At 43.0% G+C, this 24940-nt stretch overlaps 1 protein-coding gene across 2 annotated transcripts in view; it reads left to right on the top strand.

Moving 5' to 3' along the window:
• Positions 1-24940, top strand: part of RABGGTA (Rab geranylgeranyltransferase subunit alpha) — a 69932-nt gene that overhangs the window by 18027 nt on the left and 26965 nt on the right. Inside the window, exons 2-14 of one of the 2 annotated variants that reach the window (XM_083187812.1) lie at positions 843-932; positions 4355-4385; positions 5280-5390; positions 8498-8622; positions 10856-11043; positions 11126-11323; positions 12537-12620; positions 12719-12801; positions 15254-15346; positions 15555-15657; positions 15748-15799; positions 15988-16076; positions 23731-23819. In XM_083187812.1, the coding sequence (XP_083043938.1) occupies positions 4383-4385; positions 5280-5390; positions 8498-8622; positions 10856-11043; positions 11126-11323; positions 12537-12620; positions 12719-12801; positions 15254-15346; positions 15555-15657; positions 15748-15799; positions 15988-16076; positions 23731-23819 (1218 nt within the window). In that variant the 5' untranslated portion in view covers positions 843-932; positions 4355-4382. Of the gene's footprint in view, positions 1-842; positions 933-4354; positions 4386-5279; positions 5391-8497; positions 8623-10855; positions 11044-11125; positions 11324-12536; positions 12621-12718; positions 12802-15253; positions 15347-15554; positions 15658-15747; positions 15800-15987; positions 16077-23730; positions 23820-24940 lie in introns of those variants that run through there. The other variant, XM_083187821.1, reaches the window with a different exon arrangement.

A 24940-nucleotide genomic window follows, 5' to 3' on the forward strand; every position in this document is an offset into this window, starting at 1 on the left:
CCCCCGTGTCCTAAGTACAGGCCTGTTAGTGAACAAATCATCTCCCAGATCCATATGATTCCCAATCCTGTATTTGAACATACTAATCATATCACCTCTCAACCTCTGTTTCTCCAGTGAAAACATATTCAGCCTGGTTAACCTATCTTTGTATTCTAGTGATTCGAGGCCTTCTACTAGCTTAGATTCCCTTCTCTGTACCTGTTCCAATTCATTTATGTCCTTTTTAAGTTGCGGGTATTACCAGCAGATGAGCAGCGTCCGGCAGTGATGATGCGGGACTGCGCAGCAGTGCTCACCGCCCATCGCTGCCCTGTACACACTGGGCGTCTTTCATGCTGAAAGCCACACATAGGAGAAAATTGAGCGGCTTTCACATGAAAGTCACCCAGTGTGTATGGGCCTTTATTTATACCACCCACCATTTGACTTTTTAGTGTATTTAATTTTCTCTGATACATGAATGTTTCTCTACTGTTTTCATTTTTCTATATTATATTTCTGTGTTAATTGTACCGTCTGGTAAATAAAGTCTTTAAAAAAAGATGATTTTCTGTAAGGGTGTTTTAAGTTGTAAAATTCTTTACCTCATGAAGTGCTAATGGCTGAATTTGCAAATTGAATTGGATGCTTAAGAATGTATCCTGGTGTCATCGATCCCAAGTAACCGCTTGCAATTTGTGAGTTCATGGTCATTGTGTCACACCCCTTTATTCCTTTTGATGGACACCGTTATAATAGATGACATTCTGTAACCTGATGGATTTTGTTTTACGTTGCGTTACGGGTATGTGCAAATAGTCTATATAGTACTTGGTGCTGATCTCTCCTATCTCCATCAGTTGCAGTAATAGCAAAGGCCTGACCCTCTTTCAAGGACAGAGGCGACGCAGACCACCAGGAGGAGAAGGACTAGTTCACTGGCAACGGGTGTAAGTATAACAAGAGGGAGCAGGGTGGTGCCCAGTCCATATAATCAGTAACTACTGCAATATGGTAGCATGTTCTAAAAAAAATAATAATAATAATAATATATAGATAGATATAGTTTGGAAGTACAGTAAATGAGAGAGCTGCATATACAGATAGGGAAACCTTCACTTGATTTTGCCATTTTCTTATGACTTACTGAACAATGAATCTCTTCCCATTTGTGTCCAAATTACTTAAGCAGATTGTCTATAATGCTTCACAAGCTTTCTCTAAAGCTAAGGCAGTACTAAGCAATTTTTATTAAGGTACCGATTTTCTGCCACACCACACAGACTTTGTATATGTTGGCCACAAAGAAAAATTGGGTACTTGTTTCCTAGCATGGCGCCCATCGCATCGTATACCATAAGCCTTACAATGGTATGCGATGGCACCCTATGTTATACAATGTAAAATCGTATACCATCGCATTGTATGCCATATACAATGGTATACGATTTTAAATTGTATAAGCACCCTAATGGGTGTTTTTAATGTTAAATGGCCCCCCTATAAGATTATTAATTGTATAAGCACCGTAATGTGTGCTTACAATGTTTAAAGCACCCCCACGCCACCCCCAGTATCAACGCCAACCCGAAGCATGGCGAGGGGAGGCGGTACGAGTCCTCCGACCTTTTCATACCCCCACTATCCACGTCGGCGTGGAGTTGAGTTTAGATAGTGTGGCGAGCCACCGAGCTCGAAGTGTGGCGAGTGGATGCGGAATATATGTAAAGTAATACGCGAGCGCTCGCCACACTATCTAAAATCAACTCCACACCGACGTGGATAGTGGGGGTATGAAAAGGTCGGAGGACGCATACCGCTGCACTCGCCATGCTTCTGGTTGACGTCTTTAGGGGGGGTGGGGTGGCGTGGGGGTGCAATTAACATTATAAGCACCCATTAGGGTGCTTATACAATTAAAAATCGTATAGGGGGGCCAAAATCGCATCGCATGCGGCTATATGGCATACGATGCGATACAATGCATAAGATGCCATACGATTGAAAATCGTGGGCGCCGTGCTAGGAAACAAGTACCAAAAATTGTTATGGGCAGATTATCAGGAACACACACACATGCAGGACCTTTTGGTTGATTTCTTCTGCCCGATTTAATATTCAAAGGAGAGTGTTTGTTTGTTTCTGTTTTATTTAATTTTTTTACAGTTCTATCGCTGAGACAATCATGCCTACACCCTCTACACAATACAAAACCATAGATCACCCAAATATTACTCTTAATATTACGCTTAACTCCTTCCTCCAAATGCTAGAGTTTGGCTTCAATTCACCTCACTTCATCAATAATGTACTCTCTAAAATTAAAAATGATTTTCTGTATGCCAAGCGTCATGTCTGTTTGCTCAGCAGCCTGCAACTCACTGCCAGCTTTCTAAACCAGGGATCGATCCCCTTTTCCTGTACAATTGCCAATCATGGCACCATTGTGCCTGTCCTATTGCTGTGATTGCCTAATTCAGATTCATTTGCAAAGCACATTTGGTTTGCTAATCGACAAAACCATGTGCACTGCAGGTGGGGCAGATGTAACCTGTGCAGAGAGAGTTAGATTTGGGTGAGTTGTGTTCTTCAAACTGATATCAATATTGCAGGGTAAGAATAACTCACCAAAATCTAACTGTCTATGAACATGTTACATCTGCCCCACCTGCAGTGCACATGATTTTGTCCATTAGCAAACCTAATGTGCTTTGCGAATGAACCTGAATTTCTTTGTATACACCTTTAATCATGGTGGGCTGATCAAATCCATTCTTCGGTGACATCTCTAATATTATAATGCTTAAATCTAAAACTCCCCTTTTCTTGAGCATCCAAATATCTCTCTGCTATATAGTACTTTATATTTCTTTTTGAAGTGTACATTATTCATTGTTGGTTATTCAATATGAACATTATGATAGCTTAATATGAACATATTTTGGGTACTTGTTTCCTAGCACGGCCACACCGATGTTGATCGGATCGATCGCATCGCATGCGACGCGACCGACGTGATGGTCCCGATTTTTACATTGATTGAAATGTGAATAGGGTCCCTGGGACCCTATTTTACATTGGATTCAATGTAAAAGTCTCCCCAGAACCCAATTTTAACCCCCTCAACGGCACCCCACGATTGACGCCAACCCGAAGCATAGCGAGCCCGCGAGGGGCGGCGGTACGCGTCCTCCGACCTTTTCATACCCCTACTATCCACGTCGGCGTGGAGTCGAGAATATAAAGTGTGGCGAGCGCAGCCAGCCACCGAGCCCAAAGCGTGGCGAGCGCACACGTATAACTTCACAGGTATACGCGTCCCCTCGCGGGGCGCGCTGCGCTCACCATGCTTCGGGCTCGCTGTGCTCGCCATACTTTATATTCTCAACTCCACGCCGACGTGGATAGTAGGGGTATGAAAAGGTCGGAGGACGCGTACCGCCACCCCTAGCGGGCTCGCTACGCTCGCCACGCTTCGGGTTGGCGTCAATCGTGGGGTGACGTTCACAATAGGGGGGGGGGCATCTACAATGAGAAATGGGCCATATTGGCCCATTTCCCATTGTTAGCTATGTAAAATGTGCATAATCGCGTCCATCGCATCTTGTGCCATTATAATGCACAAGACCGACGCGATTACAATGTTAAAAATATTTTAACATTGAACCCTATGGGAAAATCGGGTGCATCGCGTTGGTCGCGTCGCGTGCCATGTTAATGCACCCGACCGACGCAATGGACCCGATTTTGCCTTTGCCGGCAAAATGGACCTGATTTCAAAGGAAATCGGGTCTATCGGGGTAATCGTGTACCTTAATTTAAGGTACACGATTACCCCCGATGGTGGCCGTGCTAGGAAACAAGTACCGCATTTTGCATAGTTAAAGTAAATCTAAGCAGCGTTCTTCCTTTCCCAATAACTTGCCAAACCCAGCTCCCGCACATATAAAGCCCTCTGTGTTGTCACAGTGGAAATTTCATTTTTTTATTTTTTTTCCACCACAATGTAACACAGAGAATTAAGCCAGCTTGTAAAAACCACGCTCAGAGTATATTAGGCAGTAGCAAAATCTGTCTCCATTTATACTAAAAGGTTTCTACTGTGTAACATAAATATATTTCTTTACTCATAATCATTGCCTAGTCCTGAATTCTAATTATTTCTGTTTACATTTCTTTCCTCAAATGAATAGATATTTATGTATTTATATTTAAGAGAGGGTTCACCCAAGTAGAATTTACCTCACCATTTTGGAAAAATGTAAGACTAACTGTATATTATCGCACAGACCTGCCAACAAAATGATTTTTCTGCAAAATGATTTGGAAATTCTGTTCCCCTGACTCCCAGAAATGTCTTTATCTATTGCAGGTCTCCTGTCCTTCATTTCTGAAACACAATGGTATGTCCAAGTTGATTTTATGTATGTATATCTTATTGCAAGTCGCATGCACCCCTTCTGTGTCATTCCAGTCTGTCTGTCCCTCCCCTTTAGAATGTTAGCGCTCACGAGCAGGGCCCTCTCTCCTCATATGCCTTTCTTAGAATATATAAACCTCTGCCACCCTGATAATTGCTTCAGTGTCCTGTCCCCTGATGTAACTATCCTTATTTACCATGTACTTGTCCTAAATTGCATTGTAGTATAATTCGTTAATTTCTTGTTTTTTGCTCATTTGTGTTTTGTCAGGCGATGCGCAACCCTTGTGGCACCATATAAATAAAAGATAATAATAATAATAAATGCTTGTCATGCCTCTGTTTACTGACCGTAGATGGCGGGCATCAGCAACCAGCGCAGCTTCCCACTAATACGTGACCATTCACCCAGTGCTTCTGCACCACCTGCTTCCTCCTGATCAACTGAGTAACTCCCAATGAGACCCTATAGTCTGTTATATCACCACGAATTGTGTTTTATTTTATCAAACAGCCACCACTGCAGTATATTGTGTGTGTGTATACATATTATACATCTGGTGCACCACAATGTACAGCATAACCCTTAACCCTTTGAGTGCCACCATTGCTGTGAGAGATGTGGAGAATATCCGATAAAAATGCCAGGGTATAAGTCGGGGAATATGAATCACTTTAGTTATTGCCGGCAAATGATCTGAAGTTAATGAATTGAAGTTTTGTTCGCTGTGAGGATATTTTGCACATTGGCACTCAAAGGGTTAAGCTCCTGCAAGTTTCAATGGTGTGTTCATTGGTGGTATCTATAGACGCACAAAGCATGATTGCTAAAGGAGTGTAAACTGGTCATGAAAGCTAACTGATCTTTTACCTTCAGCATGGTCGGGTTAAAGTAAAGACTACTTTGGAGCAACAGGAGGTAAAACGCAAGGAGAGAGAGAAAAAGCTACAACTGTATGTGAGTGTCACTCAGGCTGTGTTGCAGAAGGTAAGCACAATTTTAAATTCAGTCTTGTTTCGCAGATACTTTTCTTGCTAATGACAGTCTTCTTTACAAGTAACTTTGCACTGCTCCCTTTACATCTGCCCTCTAAGTTGCTTTTTTTACACTGTACGATTCTGGCTCATGGCCAATTTTGACTATCCACTTACAATTTTGACTGTGCCATTTGGCTTATGGCCAAATACACTGTAAACATAAACATAGTAAAAATTGTCTTGCCTGCACAGTCTATGCTCATGATACTGACCTCCTGGGGCCTACACATGGTGCTAGGTGTGATTTGAGTCATACAATGTGTGCTAGGCGATTTGGATTGTGCACACTTTGTGATTTAAACCACATGCGATTTAAAATACACCCAATTTTGACTACATTTCAGTAGTATCTAATTCAACAATACCTGCATGCACATACTATTTTGCCTTGCGATATTGACTACGCAAAAGTGCAAATCGGCTTCACAATTCAAATACACACAGTGTGATTTGAACTAAAAAGTTAAAATTGCACGTTATAATGGCATGTGTAGGCCCCATTACTGTGTGACAACCTTTCTTTCTCTCATTCCCTAGCCTTCTTTGCAGTCTTGTCCACCTTCCTACTGGGGCATTTCTACATAAGAACCATATCTTCTACTTTGCTAGTCCTGTTCTATATTCATTTGATTGCCCTATTTTTGTGCTACCAGTCTTGGCAATACATACAGTCATGCATCGTTCTTTGTAGCTCGCATTCTAATCAGGACATATCTTTGTCTATATACCGCTCTAGCTATGTGGAGTTCTCTATAATTCCCTGCTCTTCCAAGGTTACCCCACAATTAAACCTGCCCATTTTCGGACTGGGTCTTGAAGGGCCCACAGGGTATGGGTCAGTGGTATGGGTCCATGTTTAGGTGTGTGACCAGCCTCCAGAGGGAGTGTTCTCAACCAACACAAAGACTTGGCTTTCCATTATAGAGTCCATGGTCCAGGCTCCTTGAATAATATATAGTAAATACCACTAGTCCATGCATGATAATGTACCAGATAAATATCAGCAATGCATTGTAGAAAATACACAACAGTCCTGTGCAGTATAAGGTAGTTTGTGTATATATAAATATATATATTACATATAATTCAAGTGCACAGCCTGAAACATGATTCATAAAAGAGTGGGTGGCCTCTCAAGCAGTGCTTAAAATCCACTAAAAGTTTAAATGTATTAGGTATGCATATAACTGATAATCAACCAGTAAAGGACTCCATCAGTGCCTGCGGCACATGCCCTGCTTCCAACCGTTCTAGACCAGGCCTGGCCAACCTGTTGATTTCCAGCTGTTGTAAACTACACTTCCCAACATACACTGCCAGTTTTAGCATTGCCTAATAATAAAACTATAGCAGGGTATCCTGGGATTTGTAGGTTTCAATAGCTGAAAGGGTCATCATGCTTCAATGTACACTGAAGATTGTGACAATCTGTTTTATTTTGAATGGTTCTTTAAATGCAAACTGTTGCCTGAAGAGAGCACACACTGGCTTCTTACAGCTGCATTATTACCTATAGCGATGGACATTTTACTGTTAGTGGAAGGACCAATGAGAGGATGTGTCCTTTTATTGCAAAATCTCCTTGGTGCTCATGGAGCATTGGTGAAAATTAGCTAGCCAGAGGATTCTCCTGGAATCTGGAAAGGAGGCAGTGTGCTCTGCTGCCTCATATTCAGAATCCATTAGCAAGTCACAATCGGCTATAGCTGGTTGCAAATCCATTCGCATCTCATTCACCATTCAATGATTTTTTTCAGTGTGCGGTCTGTGCGTAAACCAGGAGCTACTCAGCCTGTACGATAGAAACAGGCTGATCGAGGCCGGAGCTGATGTCACACACACACTCCCTGGTGATGCCTGCATTTTCTTAGATAATGGCAGTTACCACCCACAAATGCCGGCTTCCTGTAAATCAACTTGCTAGCTAATGATCAAAAAAGACTGGATTTTTTTGCTGAATGACCTCACGCATGTGTGTTACGATCCATATGCATGTGCAGTTGATGGATGTTTTCAGGCCAGGAGTCAGGTCTGATCTCCTGCTCTTACTACCTGATAGCCAAGTTATAAACGTGAGTAAAATGTATGTTACAGCTGGTAGTGCAGCTTTAAGCTGTACCAATATTTAGTATGTGACTTTAACACTTCAAGATATATTGGAGGGAATCAATTAGGTGTGACGTAGCCAATTCTGCTGTGTTTCATTGCGGACAACGGCAGAGCGATTTACCCCATTCGCATGGCTGCCTGAAAGCCGTATTTGGTAAGAAATGTTGCTGCCTATGGGGCATCAAGTACATATTAGCAAGATCCCTGCAACCGTGAAGTGTCTGACGAATCCACTTATTTCTTCTTTGAATTCCCCCCCATTGTGTGATACTTAAATGCTAACAAAACCATTCCTAGCACATGTAACAGTCTCTCAGGTGATCTGCCTTTTGATCATTCAGGGCCAGATGTATCAACTTTAAAATAGAGAGTGATAAACAGCCAGCCAATCAGCTCCTAAATGCCATGTTACAGGCTGGGATTGGAAAATGACAGGTAGGAGCTGGTTGTTTATCACTCTCCACTTTATCACATTTTGAAGCTTGATACATCTGACCTTAAGACCTTGAGGTTGTGAAAGGCTCTTCACTGTTTGCTGTAAATATCTTGATCACCGCCATAGTGTTTTTTTCCACATACTTCACTTGCTGCTCACCCACATGTAGGAAACTTGAATGTAAATTAATCATATATAGCCTAGTTTCCCAAACGCGGTCCTCAAGGCACCCCAACGGTCCAGGTTTGAGGTATGTCCGTGGCTCAGCACAGATGGTTAAATCAGACTGACTGAGTTACTAATTAAGTCACCTGTGGCCAAGCATGGATATACTTAATACCTGGACCGTTGGGGTGCCTTGAGGACCGCGTTTGGGTATCTGATATATAGATTACACTATTTTTCAGCAAACTTCTCTAACCCTTGTTATAAATGTTGTCTCTATTATTTCTTCATGAGGGGGGTTATTACACATTCTCTTCATTGAATATTTATTTTCATGTTTACTTCAGCGTGAAATCGGGGAACTGGATAAAGATGCACTGGAATTAACAACACAGATATTGTCATTAAACCCAGATTTTGCTTCCTTATGGAACATAAGACGGGAAGTTTTCCTTGCACTTGGGGCTGACAGGTGAATATTTTTGATCAAATACATTATTCTTGTTCTAACTTTAGATTTACTTTAAATTTGATAAAGAAATCATACACCAAGGCAGGTTTAGACAATATATTAAGTACATTAATGTTGTATATGCAGTGTTCATTTTACCTCAGTTTCAGTTCTGATATGCTTATACTGTTATAGACAGACCTTGACCAAGATTATGCAATGATAGATTTTATCTGTATAGTATTTGAAATGTTTGTGTTAATGTATGCTATGTTATTGTAATCTGCATCAATACTGGTTTATTTATTTACAGTTTCTTATATAGTGCAGCAGATTCCGTTGCGCTTTACAATAGTAGAGAGTGATAAAACAAACTGGGTAACAACAGACAGACTTGGAGGTAGGAGAGACCTGCTACAGGCTTACAATCTATAGGGATATAGGAGGGAAACACAAGGACAGGCACCAGTAATAGCATAGCAGTCCCACCAAGCTACAAGTCCGGAAGGGTTTATTTATAAAAATCTACTTTGTAAAAAAAAAAATACATTATTCTCATGCCTAGAAAAATGTTTATTTCAAATGAATGAAAAGTACAATATGGTTATCAGTTTAGAGAAAATAATTCTACAATTGAAATGACTTATTCTTATGAAGCATTCACTTATTAGGTGCCACATATCTCTGCAGCATAGTTGGTATAACAAATCACACATCAAAACAGAACAATGGTATAAGTGATTTATAGCCCTTTTACACCCAAAAAATTGTGGGTCTAACCCATGTTACAGCTCTTCATAACACTTTCATACTGCTCCTTGGATCCTTCCTGGGTTGACCCCTTTCACACTGAACCCATGTCTGCCATGCTGTCTGATCTGAAGCTTGAAGATCACATGATCTGCAGGTGCCACCGACCAGCCAACCAGCTTCTTTTAGCTTTAACTGGGTTAAATAACCTGGGTTGCGCTGTTCACATTGTAGCCTACCCTGGTCAGGCATGACAAAAACTCTGGTTGTCACACAGGTAGCAGAGCATGCTCCAGGACTCGGCTGGTGCTGTATGGAGGCCCGACAGTTGGGATTCCGACGGTAAAGGTGTGTACACACGGTCAGATGTGCCTTAAGATGCGATCCACGATCAGATCGGATCGCAAGGCACATCCGATTTGCATACAATCTTGACTATATAGTGCAGATCTGCACTATATAGTCAAGGCAGCCAAGACTTTCTGGCTTGCGATACGTGAACGCGCATCGGGATCGCAAGGGTTAAAACCCTTGCGCTCTGCATCCGATTCTGATCCGATGCCGATCCGATGTTGACTATATCGTCAACATCGCAAAGGAAATCGGACCGTGTGTACACACTATAAGTCTACCGACATCGGAATCCCAACCGCTGGTACTCAAACAGGGGGGGCGAGTGCTATCAATCATCTTGTGCTTGCCACACTGCAGGCTCGGTAGCTCATTGCACTAGTCACAGGTTCTATTCTCTGTTTATGGGGGTCGGGCATTTAAACTTTCGGGATTCCGATGTCGTAGTACTGACCGCCGGAATCCCGACTGTCTGGCACCCGGTGTTGGTTATTCGTTCAGTGTGAATGGGGTATTTCAGAGAAGGTGCAGGCATAGAACAGAAGGTAGAGAGGCACATGTGTTGGCCTAAAATATATTATGTGCTAGAGCGGTGATGGCTAACCTTGACACTCCAGCTGTTGTTGAACTACACATCCCAGCATGCTGACGTGTAGTTTAACAGCTGAAGTGTCAAGGTTAGCCATCACTGTGCTGGAGCATACCTTGTATCGAATAGGTACAAAGAAATTGACTTGTTACTAGAGGTTCTCTATCAATACGTGAGAATATGACTTTGCCACATGCTGAAATGCCAATAAAAGCACACAAGTTAAGGCCCCCATACACTATCATTATCATTATTTGGGCCAATTTTTACCCATTCCAGACGGAACAGGACAAGAAATCAGCCCAAAATGGGTTAGTGTAATGGTCCCATGCGCATCAGTCCTGAGTCGGAGGTCAAACCGTTATGCTGGTCCGGACCCTTCTATTGGCGGCAGGGAACAGGGGTTGCATGCGATCCATCACAAGTGAAAGGACCACATGTGCTGTATCGCACACAACCCTGCCTGGCGGCTCGCAGGGGATTGGCTGGCCATACACTGCTGCAAGAGAACACAGTAGTGTATGGCCAGCTTTTGACTTGTTTCTTTTTTCTTTTCTATTTGAGGTCAGATGAGGAGATGCGTTCTCTATATTTGGCAGAGCTCTCTTTCCTAGAGAGCTGCTTACGTGTCAATCCAAAGTCCTATGGGACCTGGTATCACCGTTGTTGGATCATGAAGCACATGCCGGAACCAGATTGGTCTAGGGAACTGACACTATGTAATCGCTTTTTGGAGGTTGATGAAAGGAACTGTAAGTAATAATTGACAGAGCTTTTTAAAGTAACACTGATATTCTGCAGCGCATTCACCATATCTATTTTTATCTCCATTAGTTCACTGCTGGGATTACCGAAGATTTGTAACTCAGTCATCACATGTACAGCTCTCTGATGAGCTTGAATTTACCACCAGTCTTATCACCAAAAACTTCTCCAACTACTCTTCCTGGCATTATCGCAGCAAACTTCTCCCGAAAATCCATCCTGACCCACAGCGACTTGGCAGAGTGACTGAAAATGTCCTATTATCTGGTGAGAAATAGTATTCACAGTTTATGTAGCAAAACAAAGTGGTCATCAAGATTTTGGGGGTTATTCAGTCCGGATCACTGTTGTGTGAATTTGCAAGTCAATCAATTATCGAATGACTGCACATGTGTCTGAGCCGCCACATGATGCCAAACATCGGCAACAATCAGCTAATTCTATTTTCCCAAACCGACTGCAGTTTGATTTACAGGTCTCTGTGGATGGTAACAATCTGTTTTCGGGGAATATCAGGAAAAATGCAGATGTGTGACATTGGCTCTGGCCTCAATCAGCCTGTATCTGTCGCAGACTTGTTGAAGGGTCAGAAGGTGCCCATACACGGTACAATTGCTGGGTGCGATGAGATGCGTAATCCCTTCACACATCTCATCGCACAGCTCAAAAAGTATGTCCTGCACATATTTTTTGTACTAGATCTCATCTCATTGCATTGCAAAACCTATGCGGTTCAATCTAGTCCAAATTGTATTCAATAATTGTACCGTGTATGGGCACACTTGCACAGACCGGTAAAATCATTTGGTGTGAGTTGCGAGTGGATTTGCAGAACAGCGATCGATTCACAAGCCCATTAGCAGACTTGCACAAGGAGGGGTTTCACTCTGTCAGGGCGGCGGCCATCTGAACGCAGACCTCAGCAAATTCACACAGCAGCAATTAGGTCTGAGTCAGGCCCTTTGTTCAATTGAAATTAAGGTAAGTTTATAAGACAAATCTATCTATAGAGATAACTATTCGTTACTATATTGAGAAACAGTGGTACTTTGTGTTGGTATTCCTACATGTACCAGAATACCTAGTAACACTCTAATGCACAAGTTCTCAAAGTCCACAGGACCCCACACGGTGCATGTTTTGCAGAGACGTCTTCACAGAATTAAGTGAAATAATAAGCTCCACCTGTGGATCTTTTCAAATGTGTCAGTGGGTAATGAGTGCACCTGTTGGGTGACCTGGAAAACGAGCTATGCGAGGTCCTGATGGCCGAGTTTGAGAACCGCTGCTCTAGTGTATATACCCTTGCACAAAGGTTATTGTTTGCATGAATGAAAGATTGCAGGGTTGCTTCTGTGATCATTACATTAATTGTATCAGTTTGTCATACAGTTACAGGACATAACTCATAGAACACCGAGCTCCTTGATACTTGCTCTTATTGCTTTTGTATGCTGATTATCTCTGCCTTGTATGCTAGAAATGGAGCTTGTACAGAATGCATTCTTCACTGACCCCAATGACCAGAGTGCCTGGTTTTATTATCGTTGGCTTCTCGGAAGAGGTAAACAGCTTGGAATTACTTAATTTCTGTCCAACTTGTTTCTATTCCTTTTTAAGACCTACAGTATCCCCTAAAATGCTTATTGCTTTCATTTTCAGCGGATCACCCTCTTTCCATTCGATCTCTCATAGTTGATCTGGATGGACCATCGATATCGGTAACTGTTTCACATCCTGTTTTGGTAAGCTACTAAAATTTAAATTTAGACGTCAATTTTTAAAATAAATGTGAATGTAATTTTATCAGATGAGCGTGCAGCATTGTAGTGTATAAAGGAAGGTCGGGCTTGGTTTTCCTGTGCACTTTACATATACATTGAAAAACACATGACAAAACACTAATAAGAGGAAACCCCTTAGAAGTGGAATAATTTTACAGGATTTGTATTGGAATCAAGGTTATAAGAATCCTGACAGTTAGCATGCCGACATTGTGAACAAGGAAGGCCATAGGAATAAATGTTCATTTTCCTTTTTAAGGTTAAGGGCCAGATGTATCAAGCTTTAAAAAGTGATAAAATGGAGAGTGATATACAACCAGCCGACCAGCTCCTATATGTTATTTTTCACACCCAGCCTTTGATATGACAGTTGGGAGCTGATTGGCTGGTGGTTTATCACTCTCCATTTTATCACTTTTTGACGCTTGATACATCTGGCCATGTGTCTGTTATTCCAAAACCAGAAAAAAGTGTAGTTCAGGGAGCTTGAGTAACATATCAACAACGACAAAAAATCCCATCAAACTCTGCCCACTCTATATCATCAGGGAGCTCCGTATTTGTCTAAGAAAGCCCAAAAAAGACAGTTCTGGAGTACAAAATGAAATGAAGATGAAGAATAATAGAAGCATAACCATGGCACATGAAGGAATGCCTTTCGTTGTCCTTCAATGGCCAGAGTGAAGTACAAAATTATATTTTCTTTAGCATCCTTTTGGTAGAAACTGGATTTCCATGGAGACATCCTTAAGAGAGAATATAATGGAAAGCTTTGGTGCTAAGACCTTACGTCAACCTGGCATCTTTGGATGGAAGTATTGAATCTTATTGAAGTGGTGGAATGTACACTCACATTTTGTAGGAACATGCAGGCCTGCACCAAGGAAAACTTCTGAGATATTCCACCTGCCAATTGTCTGTGTGCATACTGGCCTACTTTTCTTGAGGACTGCCGAAGGAACCAACCTTTCTTGGGGACAGTAGAAAGAACCAATTGATCACCTTGGCAAACTGCTGAGGTATTCCACTTGGCACAGGTCTGTGTGCATGCTGGCCTATATTTCTTATGGACAGCAGATAGAACCAACTGGTCATCCGTTGTGAGTCCCAGTAACATAGGTCCTAAATTTCCAGACCTTATCAGACAATGAAGAGAGACCTCATATGTCATAATGGCAATGTCCTGTTTCAGATGGAGTAAAGAAGGGTACCTTCAACTGAAAGGAAAGTTTGTTCCCAAGCACAGCCCTGTCTTCTTAGAAAATGAGGAAAGGGGACCTACAAGACAAAACTCATAGCTCTGTCCAGATTGATAACCCATGGAACTATTAAGGCATATTTTGAGGGTTGAGATTTTTAAAGATCACCCAGATAGTGTCAAGAAACAGCAGCAAATTGTAAATTTATATTGTACTTTGAGATGTGTGAGATTAATGCTATTGTTCAAGGGTTCATGGAGACTGCAAATTTTATATGCATATTCAATATTCTGTCTGCAGATTTGTTAAAGAACACCAGGTAGCATTATAAAAAAGGCAGTACGGTGTAGTCCCTAAAATAGGCACATACAATGTCTGATCATTTATACCGTGTGTGTATATGTATATATATGTGTGTGTGTGTGTGTGTGTGTGTGTATATATATATAGATAGATATAGATGTCTATCTATATCGCTATATCTAGTGTCAATGTGTCTTCGAAACTCCGCCATCTGCTGGTAGAGAGTAAAACTACATCTCTTTATCACACATGCACAAACACAGAAAGTAGCAGACTAGCTTCAAGTGGGCTTACTAGTATAGTATATGAAGTTGATGCAAATTTGAACAATACTTTCCAAAGAGCATTCCATTTAAACATGAACTTGTTTAGCTGAGCATTTCCTTTATTGGAGCCTGGGAATTGCATTGCAGGGCTCTAACATCGCTGTGTGGTACCAGTAATAGTGAGTATTGAACGCACCGTCTATGGCAGGCATGTCCAACGTTGGCCCTCCAGATGTTTTGAAACTACACATCCCAGCATGCTTTGCAATAGTTTTAGCATTCTCTAATAGCAAAACTGTGGCAAAGCATGCTGGGATGTGTAGTTTCACAACATCTGGAGGGCCAACGTTGGACATGCCTGGTCTATGGGGTAAGCCAGCAATGGACAAAAGTGGAACCGCACGTAACAAACATTTCCCTAAAATGGAGGCGCCCTAGTATAACATGCCTGACCGTGGAATGCATAGGCATACGCTTGGATGAAGGAGCAGCCCTACTGACATTTTATATTAACCTCTCAGTGCTCCTTTAACATGTTAAGGTTTTGTAATGATGTTTATACCATAAGCTTGTGGTTGAATCGATTTTCAGTTGAACTAGATTTCTGCATAAACATTTGAACTCTTTGTGTTCTGTATGTTTTAGGTGGAAGACAATTTGATATTGTATATTAATGAAAAACCAGTTATGGTCACCTGGAGAACTCCTGACGGAAAAGAAAAGCCTAGTTTACTCTGGGTACTATAAATACGCTTCTTGTGTCGCATACCTGTTAATGTACTGCTTTGCCATTTGTTGTGTGTACTATGATTTGCTACCCTGTTATGTGTGACTAGTATTTTTGTTTTCTTTTTACGTATTTATTTTTTCTTTCTTATTATTTTTCAATTTGTACAGTATTCCTTTTTGTCAACGTGTGATGTATGTCGGTCTTTATCTTTGGCAGATCTGTGATATCACTAAAGAACGTGTAAGTGATCATTGTCAGCATAAATTCAAGGTTATCTGGATGGATGGAGAAGCACAGATGGAATGTGTCTTATATCCAGGTGAGTGGTATTTGTTGTTCACCATATACTGGAAAACCAATAAATGTAATCCTCCTCTGTAATGGAAATTTGTTTTTCTTCTCTATGCAGGAAGACGAAAAAGTTATTTCCGAGAGTCTGCATTAGCAGATCACATCTTCAGGTAGTTATTACATGCACTTTCTTCTTTTGCCGGTGGGTGTTGTGGACAAATACAGGGACTAGGCCGGTGTGAAAGGGGCCAACCCGGGAATGTCCCTGCTGGAGCCCTGGACTATATTCCTGGGTAAGTCCCTGCATTTTGTGGTATGAAAGGGGTATAGGTGTACAAACCGTGTGTTTGTTTTTTAGCTTGGAGCTATCAGAGGGAAAGAGCAGTGTATTACAGCGAGAGCTACAATCTTGCAAGGAACTGCAGGAGCTGGAGCCTGAGAATAAGTGTAAGTTTGCGTACTGACATACTTGCTAGGCAATAGATTTCTGGTTATATATTCTCTGTGTTTCCCAACTCCTGTCCTGCAACACCTCCGTCATCCCATGTTCTTAGGATTTCTGTCTGTGGGAAGGGTTGTAATGAGGGACTTTTCCACCTAGAGGATGCACCTGTCCTTCATTAAGGATTTAACCCTAGCTTAAATATTAGCAAACATAATGAAAACATGAGAATGATAGCACGTTTGCACAAACGGCAAGTTTCCCAATAGTTTCTCTATGCCAGCCCACACAAAGTAGATACTGGACAGTATTGAAAATGATTGGAAGCAATCTATCAACTGTGAATAAACGGTAAGGTCACCAGCCAATTATCCATCCATGATTTCCAACCATTACTTTCACGGCCCAGGAATTAACACATACACTAGTGAGATTTGGTCCGATTTGACACGATTCTGTTTGATCAGGCCGATAAATCGGACCAAAGCTCATGTTTTCACATCCGACCCGATACGTGGTCCCGTGCACATAAATCTTATGTGCAGCCCAGAGCCAGGCAGTGGGACACTGGGAGCCAGCAGGGGGATGAGGAGTGGCAGGTGGGGAACTTACAGAAGCGGTGAGCGGATGCTGGCGGAGGGGGGTTCTCAGAGAGCCAGGCAGGGGAGCCGGGAGAGAAAGTTCTTATCTCACTTGCGTGTGTGTGTATATAAATATATTGTATTGTATTACCAACATCTGCCTGCTCCCTTTAATGTAAACAGCCCAGGAATTTATGATTTTATGTAATCTAACATGTAAACCTTAAGTTTCCAGGATACTGGGACATAAAGTTGCAGTTGTCTTTTGCCTGTGTGTCTGAAAGGTTTTGTGCTACAGTACGTGACACAAGTCCGTGTTGCATGAGCACCCTTCACCTTATTGCAGAACGATTATAAGAATACTTCACATAGTTCCCTAAGGTGCTCTATATACTCTTCTCTCTAGCCCAGTGTTAGGATTTTTCAGCCAGGTACTGTTTAAACTGGTTCCTGGCCTTTAAAGGACTGTATTATATCTCCAGGTCTTTCTCCTTTGCTACTGAGCCTGTTTAACACTTTTGGGGCTTGTCATATGCCAACATCCGTGATCCTTTTTGCAGTAGCCACAAATTAGTATTCAGTTTCTTACTTCTTTTCGCAAGGCTGGACCAATCTACCAAAAATTGGCAAAAGTGCGTGTCTTTTTGTTTTTTAATGTAAATTGCAATACAAGATATGGTCCTTGCTTTGGCATCATTTTATTTTCAAATCGGCAACATTCTAGATGAGGATTTTTTTTTATTTTTTTAAATATGGGTTGGGTGCAGGATCCAAGTGATTAGAATGCTGGCAGTCACACGGCTAACATTCACAGCACCTGCTGGGTATGTTTACTGGGTATGGGTTATCAGGTCGACCACTGAAGGTCACCATGGCTTAGGTCGACACATGAAATAGGTTGACATGGCTTCGGTCGACAGGGTTGGAAGTCGACAGAAGCATTAGGTTGAATATGGCAAGGTCTACAGTCAAAATGTCGACATGACTTTTTGTGTTCCGAATGTCGACATGGACATCAAAGTGTACTGTGTTCCCTCACATGGCTTGTTGTGCTCGCAGTGCTTTGGGCTCGGTGCTTGGCTGCACGTGGCACACTATTCTATTCTCCCTCCACCTCCTAGTGGGTGGTAGGGCATGAAATACCGCCTGTTGGCTCAAAACAAAAATGTGAAAAACTCATGTCAACCTTTTGACTGTTGACCTTGCCATTGTCGACCTAACCCTCCAAACCTGTCGACGTATTTCATGTGTCAAACTAAGCCGTGTCGACCTTAAGTGGTCGAGCCAATGCATGCTGACCTAATGACTGTATACCAGTCTTTTTCTCTCTAACCTTTCCTCTAACCCCCTTTCCCTTCCTGCAGCCTAACGCTAACCCTCCCCGGCATACTTTCATTCTGGATGTTGACTGTTGGCATTTCTGGTCCGTTCCCCAGACCACCAGCATGCTAAGCATCAAGATGCCAACTGCATCCTGAAAATGTGAATGCTTTTTTTAATGTGATTGAGTGTGAACACGTACAATGTGTAGTTAAAATATGAATCAGAATCAGAATCAGAATCAACTTTATTGGCCATGTATGCTTGCGCACACTAGGAATTTTTTGTGGATTTACAGTGCAGCATCAAGCAGGGATGAAGGTGGGGGGGTGAAGGCATTACATATATTACATTAAGACATTACATGTGGGGAACACATACCCGCCGAGCTGCACAGCGCCTAGGCAGCCATCAGCGGCGCCACTGGTCGCTGCAACAGCCAGGAAGGTAACATTAAGTACAGTTATCACATAGGGAGCACATACCCACCGAGCTGAACAGCGCCTAGGCAGCCATCAGCGGCGCCACTGGTCACAGAAACAGCCAGGTAGGTAACAATACAAGCAGAGAGACAGTACAGTTATCACACATGGAACATATTTGGCCAAGCTGCACAGCGCCTAGGCAGCCATCAGCGGCGCCACTGGTCGCTGCAACAGCCAGGAAGGTAACATTAAGTACAGTTATCACATAGGGAGCACATACCCACCGAGCTGCACAGCGCCTAGGCAGCCATCAGCGGCGCCACTGGTCGCTGCAACAGCCAGGAAGGTAACATTAAGTACAGTTATCACATAGGGAGCACATACCCACCGAGCTGCACAGCGCCTAGGCAGCCATCAGCGGCGCCACTGGTCGCTGCAACAGCCAGGAAGGTAACATTAAGTACAGTTATCACATAGGGAGCACATACCCACCGAGCTGAACAGCGCCTAGGCAGCCATCAGCGGCGCCACTGGTCACAGAAACAGCCAGGTAGGTAACAATACAAGCAGAGAGACAGTACAGTTATCACACATGGAACATATTTGGCTGAGCTGCACAGCTCCTAGGCAGCCATCAGCGGCGCCATCTTGATCATGCTGCTCAAAGGCAGCAGTAATAATATTATTTTCATGGCAACTGAAGCATGAGTTCGACTGGTTGTAGCACTTTTCTTCCAAAGCTGGCACACCCTGCCAGCTTGTTGTTCAACGGGTGTGCAACTAGTGATGGTACAGCATACAGGCTTTGCAAACAGTGGTTACGGAGGTACATGGTACAAATCATTGTAAAGAGACAGTAAACAAAGAAAATACATAGCTTTCATCGGCTTAGAGGCTGAGAGAGATAGTAATTGGTGAAAAATAAAATGATGCCATGTGCGGGTGTAAGTCCAAATCCAGTCCAAACTCCAGTCAAACTCATGCTTCTGTTGTCATGCTTACGATATGGTAACTCGACAAGGCATAACATTTTGAAAAATAGACAGCCTACCAATCCAATGAGAGGCTCACTGTTTTGACTGAGGCTAGGATGTGAAAAAAATGGAGTTTTAACATATAGGCCAGGGTGTGCTGATTTTAGTGGCTGGGGGAAAAGTTGCTAAAAAATGGTCATATTTTTATTTTTTTACCGTTAAATGGATCTTATGCGCATTGCTATGCTAATCAGAAGCATAAGCAGCTTCTGTGATTTTAAATGATATACAGCATGCCTATATTCTGTATGTAAGTGTGACTGTATCTGCATAAAAATGTTAGTGTTTCCCAGCCCACTATAACACTATTTGTTGTGCATATACAGTGGTGATTACATACAGAATATTGGCATGCTGTATATCATTTTAATCAGCAGAAACCACTTGGGTGTCTAAAAATGACATATACAGTACAGATGGAGCCCCTTCCATTCATTGCCGGCGCTCGCCAGAACGTCCCCGCTGGTGGAGAGGGACTCCATTAGACTGGGACACGGGAGTGTCTCACTCACACGGTCGTCCCAGTCAGTGGGCGGCGGGACCCTGGCCGTCTCCGCTTCAGGGGGACGGGCAGGGTTAGGGGGGATTCGGGGAGGCGGCAAATGGCAGCGAGGAGCTCCATCAGAACAGGGCGCACAAGCATCTTGTCCGCGCCCCCTTCTGGGGGCTGGCGATTCTATCGCCAGCTCCTGCAAGCATGAGAGGGGCTACATCTGTATATGAGCTATTTTTGCTGTTCAAAGTATAAGGTTAGACTGCTCCCATTACGGCCGAGCTATATGTTGAACATGGTGAAAACCTCTAAATCCGACTTTTTAGTGACAGCTCTTATTTGGTGCTGAAAGCTTCCAACTTTTAATGATCTCGGATGCTATTACATTAGTCAACTTTGTAAAAATCAGTCATTCCACAAAATCGGACCAAAATTGTTTTTCATTACCTCTCAGTGGTGTCATTGTCTGCTCATTACCAGTAAATAACTTTTGTTATTTGTAAGCATATTGTATTGTCTAGGAGTATTCTATTAAGGGTGAGATATATCAAACATTGGCTAGCCATAAAGTACCAATCCGCTCCTAACTGTACTTTTACACAACACAACCTGTAAAATATCAGAAGATGATTGGTTAGTACTTTAGCGCCCTACAACGTTTGATACAACTCACTCTAAGGGAGCGATTCAGACCCACTCGGTGCGGGACAAACTTGCTTCCCTGCCCGATGTTAGGGGTTTGCGCATTTGCGACTATGCGGATGTGCAAACACCTAGAGTGAATGCCTTTGGCGAGATTCACACTTGCCAGGGCATTTGCTCCAGGGTGGGAGTGCAGGGGGTGGACGTAGGGGACTACCCAGCGTTTAATGGGTGTGCCCACAAAAATGGTGTGCATGCCCGTAGAAACGCTGGGTTGTACCCCTGTGAACGCTGACGTGTCAATACCTGCTTTAGGCAGACGACTGACGTCACATTAAGCTGACGCCCACGCCCACCCCGAATTTGGCCATCTACGGCCAAAATAAGAGTCAGTCTAGGCTGACTTTATTTAGTGAAGGGGAAAATAATTTCTCTCCAGTACAACCGCATGCGGCTGTACATGTATGTGAACTCATCCGATCACATGCTAGCGAGCAGATTCAGGCGACTGGGGCGGCGTTTACCTGCTTGCTATGCTACATATATACGCAGCATAGCGAACAGGTCTGAATCAGGCCCAAAGTGCTAGATCTTCTTGTCTTTCTGCAGTGCAGGTTGATATTGTCTGCTGAGGTGATGATTGTAGGGCTGAGACATCAACCAGACACTATCCAGAAAAAGAATTTGCTTTTTTTGAGGCATGGCAAACTGGGAAACGTGATGGGCTCATTTTTGTTTCGGTACTTGTTTCCTAGCACGACGCCAGTCATGGGTCATCGCATACCTTAAGTTAAGGTATGCGACGACCCGATTTTAGGGCTATTTTTAGCCTTTTCCCCGACAATTAAAAAATCGCATGCCTTAACTTAAGGTATGCGACGCGACCGACGCGATTTAACATTGAATGCATTGTATTCAATGTTAAATTCCTATGTAAAATCGGGTCCATATTAATGGCATACAATGCGACCGATGCGATGGACCCGATTTTACATAGGGAACAATGTTAAATGGCCCAATGGACCCGATTTTTGATTGTATACCCACCCTGATGGGTAAATTTTATGTAAAATGCCCCCCCCATCTTTAACGCCACCCCACGATGAACGCCAACCCGAAGCGTGGCGAGCGGCGGCGGTACGCGTCCTCCGACCTTTTCATACCCCACTATCCACGTCGGCGTGGAGTTGATTTTATATAGTGTAGCGAGCCTCCGAGCCCAAAGCGTGGAGAGCGGACGCGTAATACCTGTGAAGTTTTGTGGGTCCAATCGACGGGCTCAGTGTATAAAATCAACTCCACGCCGACGTAGATAGTGGGGGTATGAAAAGGTCGGAGGACGTTGGGGTGGCGTTAACAATGGGGGGGGGGCATTTGACCCATTAGGGTGGGGATACAATGAAAATTGGGGTCTGGGGGGCATTTAACATTGGGGCCAATGTAAAATCGGGTCTCAGGGACCATTTTACATTGGTTCCAATGTAAAAATTGCGTCGATCACATAGCATGCGATTTGGTTGTATGCGATGCGATCTACGCGATTTTTTAGGTCCCGATGGACACAATTTTTATCGCTGGCGCCGTGCTAGGAAACAAGTACCTTTGTTTCTTTAGTCATTAAAGGGTTAAATAGAATACACACAAATACCTTTTGTATTTCTGCCTTTATTGCAAAACAAACAGACTTTATTATACTTTCCTGTTTTGGTAGTACAGTGTTATAACCTGCAGATGTCACCATCAAGAAAGAAGTACAGTCACTTGTCTCTAATATAATTATGGTTGGGCTGAAAATCCTTTCCTAAGCTGAGTACTCAAAGGGGCGATTTCTTCCAGGTGATTTTGACTGCATCATCAGGCAGGTGTGTGACAGCGGGTGATGGCGATGCGCAGCCCCACAGCTTCACTATCACCCGGCCGAATAGGCAGTGCAGCAAGAATATTTTCATTAGATGCCTCCTGCACAGTGTATTTGGCCACGGCTGGGGAAGGCAGGATGTAGATGGCCATCTAATCTCTAACTGCTAACTACATCTTGATTACACACGGGGCTCAGTCCAAATCACTGGGACGGCGTCCTGTATGTACACCCTTAAGTACCAACAATATTAACAACAAGTAACTTTAGACTGCAGTAGCATTGAAACAACAGAATGTGTACATATATTTTACAATGAAACCAATGCTGTCCCAAACTTATCTCTAGCACCTGATTACAGAGTACATAAACAAGGAAGCAAAACAAGAAACAGTGAAGGTGCCCCATACACTTGTCCAATTTGGGCTGATCCAGACAGATTGCGCCTAGAAATCGGCCCAAATCGGATGTGTTTGACTTCCCCCCCGACCCGGTGTGCGGTCCCATGCGCATTGTGTTGCAGTGGGGAGGTCGGACCGACTGCACATTAAATCTATCCATCAGTGCTTTTTAGCGCCACTGGCACACACCTATGTGCAGCAGTGGGGTCCGGTCTGTGTGGGGTGGGCTGTCGTGTCCGTGAGGCGGGTAGCTGGAAGCTAGTAGTGATATTTGTCGGGCGGCAGGGCGGGAAGCACTGCTGAATTTGAAAAAATATTTTAAAAGATTGGCTGATTGGCTAAGAGCCCAACCAATCAGCGTCCGGCAATCCGGTCTTTTCAAAATATGTTTTAAAATCCAGCAGCGCTTCTTGCCCCGCCGACCAGCAAATACCGCTACAAGCTCCCCGCCGCTGCTGCCTGGCCCACGTCACTTCTGCAGCTCCCCGGGTATATTACATGCACTAAATCACATGTGATTTTATTGCATGTAAAAATGGCACAAGTCCTAAATCATGAGTGAGCTGCTGGGGGCTCTCAAGGGCAAACTGGTACAACTTGTCTTTAGGACAAGTCAGACTAGTGTATGGGGGCCTTGACTTATAGATGAATACAATAGAGGACATGTACAGGGTACATAAACATAGCTGCAGCAGCAGACGGCACTGAAATCATTTTCAGGGTGACAGAAAACCACAGGATTTGGTGCCATCAAAGGTAATTTAATTACCAGAAGGAAAAGTACATGAGGAAAGAAGGCCCTGCTCATGAGAGTTTACATTATAAAGGCTTATAGAGGTCTGCTGTCTTGATTTGCTGAGTATCTCTCATTACCATTAATTTCCCCAAACGTTTCTCTGTTCCAGGGTGCCTACTGACGATAATTCTTCTAATGCGAGCTCTGGATCCACTGCTCTATGAGAAAGAGTCTCTCTGCTATTTTGATATGCTGAAGGTATGTCCTGTACAGCAGGGGCATTTCCTATTCCACCAGAATTTGTTTTTATTTGAAAAGGAAAAGGAAGGGAAAAATATTGTAACCACTTTGTATTTAAATCCAAAAAGGCATCGCACCTGCCATATAGGTACATTGTTCTGTGTTTCCATGACATTCCACCACAGGCAGCTACTATTCCTTTAGGACAGTATTTTGATGGAATAGCCTGCCGGTCACAAAGCTGAGGTGGGGAGAATGCATCAAACCATCTAAGAGGGACAAGTGGAAGAGATGGCCATAACAACCAATTATCTTGTTTCATTTTAGAGAACATATCAGATATATACTATTTAGAGTATAGAGAATGTTTCATATATCTTTCCCAGAGTACCACCACTAATCCTTTGTATGAAACATCTAATACAGACAAATTGCTCAGTGCTGTAACTCTATATGCAGGGATAATAATAATAATTTTATTTATATAGCGCTCTTTCTCCAATAGGACTCAAGGCGCTTAACAGATAGAATGAATGTAATACAGTACAGAAAAGCTTTTCATAAACAATACTTAAGGGACTGAAGGAAACGCTTGAGTAAATAGGAAGGTCTTGAGTCTGTTTTTGAAGCATTCTAGAGTGGGGGTCTCTTGAACTGTGCTGGGAAGTGAGTTCCATAAAGTCGGAGCTGAATGGCTAAAAGCTCGACCTCCAGACTAATTACGGGAGATCCTAGGTACTGCTAAAAGTCCTTCATTTACAGACCGCAGTAATCGGGTGGGACAATGTGGAATCAGAAGCTGCTTCAGGTACCTTGGGCCTTGGTCATGTAGGGCTTTGAAACTCAGTAGATTGATCTTGAAAATTATTCGCCATTTTATTGGCAGCCAGTGAAGGGAGTAGAGAATGGGAGTGATGTGGCTAGAGCGGGGCTGTTTAGTTAACAGCCTGGCAGCTGTGTTTTGTACCAGCTGTAATCGGTGTAGTTCTTTTGCTGGTAGACCAAGGTAAAGGGCATTGCAGTAATCCAAACGAGATTATACAAATGCATGTAAGACTTTTGGCAGGTCTTCAGATGGGATTAAGTGTTTGATTCTGGCTATGTTCCTCAGATGAAAGAATGAGGATTTGATTGTGGCT

This window comes from Crinia signifera, chromosome 1 (assembly GCF_055691185.1).
Source record: "Crinia signifera chromosome 1, ASM5569118v1, whole genome shotgun sequence".
NCBI classification, from domain to species: Eukaryota; Metazoa; Chordata; class Amphibia; order Anura; family Myobatrachidae; genus Crinia; species Crinia signifera.